This window comes from Chinchilla lanigera, unplaced genomic scaffold (assembly GCF_000276665.1).
Source record: "Chinchilla lanigera isolate Chin_1 unplaced genomic scaffold, ChiLan1.0 scaffold00137, whole genome shotgun sequence".
Classification (NCBI taxonomy): domain Eukaryota; kingdom Metazoa; phylum Chordata; class Mammalia; order Rodentia; family Chinchillidae; genus Chinchilla; species Chinchilla lanigera.
The window spans coordinates 2,226,443-2,236,283 of NW_004955538.1; the positions used below are offsets into that span (position 1 = coordinate 2,226,443).

The 9,841-nt window shown below is 47.5% G+C and overlaps 1 protein-coding gene across 1 annotated transcript; it reads left to right on the forward strand.

The window, feature by feature from the left end:
- Positions 1 to 50: 50 nt before the first annotated feature.
- Eif5 (eukaryotic translation initiation factor 5) lies at positions 51 to 6,833 on the forward strand. The gene is made up of 9 exons (XM_005410773.2): positions 51 to 362; positions 468 to 549; positions 1,276 to 1,448; positions 1,780 to 1,891; positions 2,449 to 2,750; positions 3,063 to 3,224; positions 3,815 to 3,979; positions 4,097 to 4,231; positions 4,807 to 6,833. Exons 1-9 carry the CDS (start codon positions 291 to 293, stop codon positions 4,894 to 4,896), a joined length of 1,293 nt encoding a protein of 430 aa, XP_005410830.1. The 5' UTR covers positions 51 to 290; the 3' UTR covers positions 4,897 to 6,833.
- The last annotated feature ends 3,008 nt before the right edge of the window (positions 6,834 to 9,841 follow it).

The window sequence follows — 9,841 nt, forward strand, 5'->3', positions numbered from 1 at the left end:
GTCCCCTCCAGCCGCCGCCAAGATGGAGGCGGCCGCGGGCGGAAGGGCTCACCGCGGGCGCGCGCCCGCCCCTCTCTTGCAGAGCTGTTGCGCAGCCACTGGTACCTGTATTGGGGAAACATAGCGTACAAGCAAGACGCTCGCAGCCTCCGCGGCGAAAATTCTTTCATGTCAGAGACCGAGAACTCTTGCAGCCGTTTATGTCATCCCTTCTTCTCCAGACAGAAGATACCAAAAAGTTGCAATCAAAGATCCTTTCATCTTATTGATAAAGTCACTAATAAGCCAAAATGTCTGTCAACGTCAACCGCAGCGTTTCAGACCAGTTCTATCGCTACAAGATGCCCCGTTTGATCGCCAAGGTAACGCGGGCCTGCTGCTCCGGAGGGACGCGTCCGTCGCTCTGGGTGTGAAGGGTTGCGTTCGGTAGGGAAAGAGCGCGAGACTGAAGTTCTTGTTTCCTTCAGGTTGAGGGCAAAGGAAATGGAATCAAGACAGTTATAGTCAACATGGTTGACGTTGCAAAGGCGCTTAATCGGCCTCCAACGTGTAAGTAAACTTCGTGCAGAAGTCTGAATCGCTGCTTCGTGGATGTAATCCAGCAGTCCGGGCGTAGTGCTTGCAGTGTATGCTGGCTAGCTTAAGGGCCTGTGGAACTCTGGACTTTTAAGCCAGTTTATTGGTTGCCAAAACTTCATTGGACTGTTGCATTATTTCTATAGTTTTTTAAAGTTTTATTCTTTTTTATCAGTACGTGTTTGTCATGTTTTGTTTGTTTTGCCTTTTTTGAGACAGGGTTTCACTATGTAGTTCAGGCTGGCCTTGAACTCACTTTGTAGTCCCAGCTGGCCTCAGACTTGTAGTGATCCTCCTGCCTCAGCCTCCCAAGTGATGGGATTATAGGTGTGCGCCACCACACCCAGTTTGTCATGTTTATTGACAGCCTTCATCATAGGGAGTTTGTGCTTGTACATAGCAAGCACATCTCAATTTTCCCATTCCCTTCTGTTCCCATCAACCTTTCTTCCCCTCCCCATTTACACAAGCTGTGTTTCCATGTTTTCCTTCCATTTCTATTCCTTTGCCCTTTCCCATCCCTGTTCCCCTTCCCATTTGAACGTGTTCTTCTTACTTCCCAGTACCTACCTTCGTTATGTTCTTCATTTACCCTTTGGTTTCTCACACAGGAGAATAGCTGTGTAATTTTAAAATATGGTATAAATGTGGTTGGGAGCCAGAGACCAGTTAACTAAAGTATATACAATCTTTTAATAGATCCCACCAAATACTTTGGTTGTGAGCTGGGAGCACAGACCCAGTTTGATGTAAAGAATGACCGTTACATTGTCAATGGATCTCATGAGGCGAATAAGCTGCAAGACATGTTGGATGGATTCATTAAAAAATTTGTTCTCTGTCCTGAGTGTGAGAATCCTGAAACAGATCTGGTGAGTAAAGTTTTTGTCCATTAAAAACCTGTAGGTCTGCTTTTTATGATCACTTCTGGGTAACACCAAGTCACATCCCAGAGAAGGCATAGCAGATGGATGCTGTGCCGCTGAGCCATATCCCCGGTCCTGGCGTAGCGGAGTTAATTGCAAGTAAAGTGCAAAACCTCAGATTTTGGAAATAATTCTATATGTCACTGTGAAAAAGTACTTACATTTTAAGCTAGTGTTGAAGTGTTTTCTGAAAATTTCACACTTCGTTCTATAAATTTGTATTGAGATTTCATCTTACATTGTGATTGATGACGTACTTGTTTTTACTTTTTGGCAGCATGTGAATCCGAAGAAGCAAACAATAGGTAATTCTTGTAAAGCCTGTGGCTATCGAGGCATGCTTGATACACATCATAAACTCTGCACATTCATTCTCAAAAACCCACCTGGTAAGTCTTTGTAATAAACTTCCCAGGTCTTAACATCAAGCCAGTAATTGTTGTAAACAAAAGTAGGAGATTCTTGTTACACAGTCAGTGTTAGGAAGTAATAGTCCTTCTGTTGTTTATTGGCCTGAAGACTTCAGTAGGGGCCTTACCCCAAGCTGGAGTGGCCTTGGAGCACTGCAAGCAACACTCTGTGGCAGATTATCAAAATAGTCTGGCACAATTTGAGCTTGCTACAGCAAGAAAGTCTAACCTATTCCGGAACTCTCCCCTCTATGAGATGGCCCGTTATATAGACTTAAACAGTGTTGACTGCTGGGTGAGCGACAGCTGTCTTGTACCACCTCCCAACAGAGGAGACTCCTGGTGTTCGGTGTCACATCATTTTCTGCCTGGGTTTATTAAACTCTGGGAAATGGGAGGGCATGGATTTGATCTTAGAAGGCCCTTAGAATTAGCATTTTGTTTGTATTATTTGAGGAATCAATAGCAAGAAGTAAGGACTTTAAATTTTTTGGTAGTGTTACAAGCTGTGGAACTAAATTTTTATTGCCCTGCAGAGAATAGTGACAGTGGTACAGGAAAGAAAGAAAAGGAAAAGAAAAACAGAAAGGGCAAAGACAAGGAAAACGGCTCAGTATCCAGCAGTGAGACGCCACCCCCACCACCCCCAAGTGAAATGAGCCCTCCCCCTCGGGCTGTGGAAGAGGAGGAGGATGACGACTGGGGGGAGGATACAACTGAGGAGGCTCAGAGGCGCAGGATGGATGAGATTAGCGACCACGCCAAAGTCCTGACGCTCAGTGACGATCTGGAGAGAACCATAGAGGAGCGTGTGAACATCTTGTTTGATTTTGTTAAGGTATAAAATGTACTTAATCCACAATGAGCTTCAAGCCAGCCTTTGCTGTTTTGACAGATGTTTATTACTATCACTTGGGTAATTGTTTAAATAACTTTATCTGTGGTTTCTTGAATACTGCAAGGCTTATGTTCAATTTTTCTTTATTTAAGATATTTTTAGAGGGGGATTTCAGATACTGTCTAGGAATTGTGTATCGTTTAGAAATCATAAATTAGATTGGAAAAAGTCAGGAGAGCAGGTACTGTCTGGTATGTCTAGCCAAGTGAGATATGCTTGCTTTTTTCTGAATTGTTTGCTGTTTGTTTACAGAAAAAGAAAGAAGAGGGCATTATTGACTCGTCTGACAAAGAAATTGTTGCTGAAGCAGAAAGACTAGATGTAAAAGCCATGGGCCCTCTTGTTCTGACTGAAGTTCTTTTCAATGAGAAGATTAGAGAACAAATTAAGAAATACAGGCGCCATTTCCTCAGAGTAAGCAAGTTGTTTTAGAGCCATAAGAGATTACAGCTGTGTGATTGGAACTGCCTTAATCGCTTTTGCTCGTTCTTCGCTATTGTACATTGACCCAGCCTAGCGCCTGTGAATGGCTACAAGTACTGCACGTTGGCTTTTACAGATAACGTTGTATAAAACCTCTTTTGTGTTGACTTTTTCATGTGACTGGAGATTGAAGTCAGAGCCTTGGCACTTGGCTGCATTCTGGGTCCTTTTTAAATTTTGAGATTGGGTCTCAGCAAGTTGCTAGGTTGTGCAGGCTGAGCTCAAACTTGCATCCCCCGCCTCGGTCTTGCAGAGTGCTGGGGTTCCAAGTGTGCGTGGCACCATTCACAGATGTGTATGGACCTTGTCAAACCGTTGTTGAATGGGCCGTATCTTAAAATCTTACTCCTTTCTTTGTGGTGCCGGGGATGGCACTCAGTCTCACATATGCTGGGCAAGCGCTTGTGACACTGAGCCACGTTTCCCACAAGAAACAGTCTTAAAATCAGTGTATTTGGATATTGAAATTGCCAACTTAAAACATGTGAAGAAGCTCCTAATCCCAAATTATCTGCTTGCAGTTCTGTCACAACAACAAAAAAGCTCAGCGGTACCTTCTTCATGGTTTGGAGTGTGTGGTGGCCATGCATCAAGCTCAGCTCCTCTCCAAGATCCCGCATATCTTGAAGGAGATGTATGATGCAGACCTTTTAGAAGAGGAGGTCATCATCAGCTGGTCAGAAAAGGTGGGGGTACTGAGTGGACCATTCAGGGTCAGAAGTATTGAAACAGTTTTGGGGATATGAGGTGACTTCACACTCTTTAAAAGTCTTCCCTAAAAGTACCGTATGAACTTCGTTTAGGCCTCTAAGAAGTACGTTTCAAAAGAACTTGCCAAAGAGATTCGTGTCAAAGCGGAACCATTTATAAAATGGTTGAAGGAGGCAGAGGAAGAATCTTCTGGTGGTGAAGATGATGAAGAAGATGAAAACATTGAGGTAAACTAAGGAAGGAGTGCTTGAAATTCAGGTTTGGGAGTGGTAATGTAAAGTGACAATTTGGAATGATTCTAAATTTAAGGTTAAAACTGCAATAAAATAGAGCCTCAATAATGTGCATACTAATGACAGTAATAGAGTTATAGAACTCTACCCCAAAGTTGACCCAGTAGAAATATCAAAGCTGTGCTGTAACCTCAGCACTCTAGTAGGGTGAGGTGTGAACAGTTGCAAATTCAAGCTTGCAAGTTGGAGCGCAGGCTGAGTACATACATAAGGAGACCCTGTTGCATGGGGACCTTACCTCTTAATTTGGGTTTATCATAAGTTTTGCGAAGAATGATAACTGCCGGGCACAGCAGCCTCTGCCTGTAATCCCAGCACTCACGCAACGGCCAGGCTGAGGCCCCTTAAAATTGCCGTGCCCTGTTTGTGTAACTTACACAACCATGGTATAAGCTTACATTCTTTTAGAAATAAAAATGTGCTTATCACTCCCCAAAGAATGATGATAGTGGAGCCTAAGTTGAACACTTAGATTTAATTTTCTTTCATGAAATCATTTCTTCTACCAGGTGGTTTATTCAAAAACTGCCAGTGTGCCGAAAGTTGAAACTGTGAAGTCTGACAACAAGGATGACGACATTGATATTGATGCCATTTAAAAGGATGGGTGTGACCTAGCTAACAGTGTAATACTGCAAATTGTTCTCCATTATCCGCCAGAAGTGCAACATGTACGTGCAGAAGCTAAAATGGCTTAACATCGTGCTACACTTTATACTAAAAATCTGTTACTGTGAGTGGTCTGTAACTAAGCCCAGTGAGACATCTAGGGAGTCCATACACATCAGTGAGCAGATGTAGTTTGCTTATTTATAGCATGTTTCCTTTGAAAAAACTAGTGGTGGACACGTTTGGATCACATTTATACAGTTATAAAAATAAAGATTTGATTTTGGTCACTCTTGAGATTTTGGGCTCTGAATGACACTAAGTAATTGGCTCCTTTTTAAGACGTCACACCATCATTTGTGCTGATTGGGTCCTGGAGCCTGGTAGGTTCTGCTCAGCCTGAGACCACCAGGATGTTGAGCAGAGGGCAAACATAGACTAACTTGCAGTCACACTCGCAGGCATTCAGGGTGAGCACTCTGTTTGATCACTAGCCCGCCAAATTAGCATACGGTAATTCGGAAGCCAGTGCAGCATCCTAGCTGAGAAGTAAAAGTGACCTGAGTGTCCTATAAATAATTAAAGAGCAAATTTTGAACCTTGGGATTGTGGTTTTCCAGTTCATGTATATTTACCCCAATTTTGGTCTTCAGAGTCAGGTGCGTTGCACGTTGGATGAGCGAGGGAAATCACTAATCTGCAAACAAGTGTTCTCTGTGTATGTAGTGCTTATTCTGAGAAAATTGAGATTTTTCAGGTGTGACTAAACTTAATGATTTTGGGGGAAACAGGTGCACTTAATTTAGCAAGAGCTGAGCATAGTTTCTCAGCTTTTATCCTTAAGATTTAAATTATAATTTCAAAATGTTTATATTGTATCCTGTGTTGGGTTTTTCTCTTCCTCTGATATTAAGGTTTATTCTTTAATACCTTTTACTTTTGGACACATAGCTTAGCCACTTTACATTTTGGTTGCTATTTTGTCAAAATAAGTGTTATTTTGTTAAGCTTGGACCCCTCCCCTCATGTTTCAATTAAAGAGAAATGAAGTTAAAAAGCATACTTTCAAGGCAGAGCCTTTATTTTGGTGTAAGAATTTGGGGATTGTCTTCCACAGTAGGTTCAGCTGGGCACCTGAGGGGTCTGGATGGTGGCCACTGAGTGTGGGTGACAAGGTAGTACCCAAGTGTGAATTCCTTGCTTCCCAGTTAGCCGATGTAAATCCACTTGCTGGGGGTTCAGACCACGTTTGAGTAATCTTTAAGAAAATCTGCATTTGTTTCTTCCCACAAAAAGTGAACTCTGGGAGTCGAGAGCACATGTGGTTAATTCTGTGTGGAGCACGGCTCACATTATCGCCTCCTGTTGCTTTGTGATCCATCTAGATCTTAATAACAAATGTGTATGTAAACATTTTTCACATTGAAATTACAAGATATTTGATAAAAATAAAACCCTGTTAGCTTGCTGTTTTAAGGGATTAAGACTTAAGGATCTCATGAAGAGAACTGCTCTCCATTGACCTTTTGCCAGGTTCTGGTGAGTGGACCAGGATCTGTTGGGGGTTGTGCCAGCCAGGACAGGGCACTCTTGGAAGTGCATGTCGTGCATTTTCCTTGGCATCAGATTGCTGCCTCGAGGCCCCCTTGTGTGCTCACCCCCCAGTGCCAGGATGCTGAGGGCCTGCTTGCAGGCAGGACTGCAGCTTCCTCTTCGAAGGGAAGTGTGTCATCTTTGAAACGCTGACTGGTTGGGGGCTTAAACCAGACACGGTCCAGGGCCGGACTTCAGTGGGCTTGGAGGTGGTTTTGTTTTGTTCACAGCTTAGCATAATAGAGTAATCCTTTACTTTGTTCTAATGGGTTGTCTTAAATTTATTTTCCTGTTTAAAACGGCTACATTACTTGATTAAAATACTTAAAAATTCTATTTGTCTCGCATTAATACTAAACTTCAGAAGTTATTGTTTTATAATAAGATCAGAACATGGAACCCATCCTGTCTTGTAGCTGCCAAGTTTATATTGGATGTTCCTTCGGTACGGGTCATTGTCCGCCCTGCACACAAAGCATGTTCATTGCAGTGGGTCGCTGGCTTCTTTAGCTTGGTCTTGGTTCTGGCCGTAGCACAGGCTGACTGAACTGTAAGTCTGCCTCCATTTTGTTCTTGGAAAAAATGTTTTGAGGTGCTGTCCTCACACTTGTGCTGCTCTTCCTGCCTCAGCCTCACTCATGCTAGAATTACAGGCATGTGCCCCAGCACCTGGATTTAGTTCAAGACTTCAAACAGTGGTAAGTGGGATACAGCACAGGTCTTGAGAAAGTGAACAAAGCAAGTTCGTGAACGGGCCCTTTAGGAGTTGACACATGGCAGGTGGTATAACTTAATCCTCAAGGGCAGAGGGTATTTTCAATCTTTGACTTGTCTGAGAAGTGGGATACTGCTGTTGGGCCCAGCTGGCCTCCAGTGTACTGAGCACTGACTCCAAAAGCTGTTGACCCAGGAAAGTTGCCCTCTGTTAAATAGGTTTTCAGGTCAGTTTAAAGCCTATTTTCTGTCCTATCAGTCCTCAGTGATCCTGGGTACAGGAGTTACGGTTTCAAGGTTGGTCATCATCCAATCATTTGGTCTCTGCAGTGACAAAAAACTTATCTCAGGCCAACTTTAAAAGAACTACACAGTAACTGGCTGGGCGAGGTAAGAGCATTCCTGTAGTTGCAGCACTCCAGAGGCTGAGGCAGGAGCATCTCAGAGGTTACCCTGGGTAACATAATTCAGGGTCAGCCAGATCTGCATAGCAAGATCCTGTCTGAAAAACAAAACTACACAGTAAAAAAAACATGAAGATACGGGCTGTAACTGCAGACAGTCTTTTTCCATGTAAAGTATTTCTGTAGTGTAACAACCTGGTAGTATTCCCTAGTAACCCAAAACTGCAAAACTGACCTGTCCTGCGTTGAGAGTCTGTAGGACAAGGCTTTTGTTTCCCGCGGCCGCAGAGGGGTGCTGGGAGCAGCGTGCACTCTGCTTCTTCCCTAGGAGCAGTCAGGAGGAGGGTGCTTCTCGGATGAGCCTGAAGCTCGGGTAGCTCTGCTGGGAGGAGGGCTGTGCTTCCCGGTGTGCAGGCTGGTGGAAGACCGTTCAGGAGTAACTCCCCTGAAGCTCATGACAGCCGGGAAGCCAGCAGTGCGTGTGTGTGAGTGTTGGTGTGGTGGCCACGGGAGTTGCTGTCCTGGCCTAGACTGGTGGCTAGGTGGGTCTGGGTGAGCCAGAGCTGGCCTTGGGTCGTTCATTCAGTGGGGTTAGGCGAGAGTACTGCCAGGGCTTGCATGCTACGCGGGTCCCTGTCTCATGGGCTGAAAGCCACCGGGACCCTGACCCTGGGCCGCGAGGTGGCTTGGGCCTCCTGTGCTCCGCCTCGGTGCCAGTGCCTGAGTTGAAGTCGGCAGAGGGCAGCTGAGAGGCAGGGTCCCCTGGCAGCGACGCGGTGGCTACGGTCTTGTCTTTGGCCCCAGATGTCCCAGGGGTGGTTGCTGTCAGACTTCAGTCTGCGGCGACACCAGGTGAGCCCGCTGGGTGGACCTGGGCAGGCCACGTCCCCGGATAACGGAACAGCTACGAGCAGCTGTGGCCAGTGCCAGCCCAGCCGCCTGGCGTGCCGAGGCCCCAGTGGGCGTCATGAGCTGAGAGGCTCTTACCTTGCTGGCAGAGGGCAGCCAAGGGCCCCTGACGTGTCACCCAGCTGGGGACGGTGGGCCTGGAAGCAGCCTTTGATTGGACAGAAAGGAGTGTGCCTTGCCACTGAGGGCTCCAAGTGAGGCAGCCTGCCTGGCCAACTGGGGAGGGGGCGGGGGGAGAGTGTGTGTGCCTGGGAGGACCCCAGCTCTGCCCAAGCCCGCACTCCGCAGCGGACGCTCAGCGTCCCCGTGCCCAGCCACAGGAGCTGACCTGGGGAGCGGTCACGGTGGGGCCGGACGGAGTTGGGGAGCTCAGCAGCTCCAGAGGCCCTGGGGGTGGGAGGTTGGAGCTGAAGGGACTGTCAGGCAGAAACACCTGGCGGGCAGGGAGCCATCCACAGCGCTCCTTGCGCCCTGTGCCTGCCCGTGCCCCCTCAGGCCCGCCCTCACTGACTCCAGGCTGACCCGCTCCCAGGCTGAGGGGGATGCTGGGAGCACAGGGTCATGGGAGAGGCTGCCCTGGAACTGGCTCCCGTGATGGACAGGAGTGGCTGTCAGCACTGTTCAGAGCTTCAGTGCTCAGCCTGACAGAAAGGCTTGGGCTGGCCCTGCCCTGCTGCTGGGAACTGGGGGCCCGCAGAGGGGGGCTCATGGAGGAAGTGGGCCTGGCCGGCCCTTCCTCTTCTGCCTTGGCTTCCTGACCCCTGTGATCGCCTGCCTCAGGCTCCAAGCTGACAGACGAGCGCTGTGGGCCAAAACCTCTGAAGCTGTAAGGCAAGATTTCTCTCTCAAATCGATCGTCTCACTTTGTCACAGCAACGGGAAGCTGCCCAGCACACGGGAGAAAGTGGTGGGGCGTGCCTGCAGGGGGGCTGGTCCAGGGCCTCCTGGGCTGAGGCTGGGGAGGCGGCAGGCCCCAGGGCCAGCTTCTGGCTGCCCGGAGGGAAGTGCTGTAGGAGTGAGAAGTGACCGGAGGGGCCCTGTGTGGCTTCACCCTGGCAGCACCTAGAGGGGGCGGGCCGGGCTCTAAGTGCCCTTGAGCCCGAGCCGGAGAGATGCTCAGGCCCAGCCTGGCCCAGCTCCACAGGCAGCAGTACAGCCTCCCTTGCTGCCAGGGCGCTGTCAAGTGCCTACCAGAGGTTCAGGGTGACTTCCAGGTTGCAGGTTCAGGGTCCTCAGATGGGACCGTAGACCCTCTGTGTTAACCAAGTTCTGATGACAAAGTGCAGAGTCACCTAAGGCTCACAGCACAAACCTG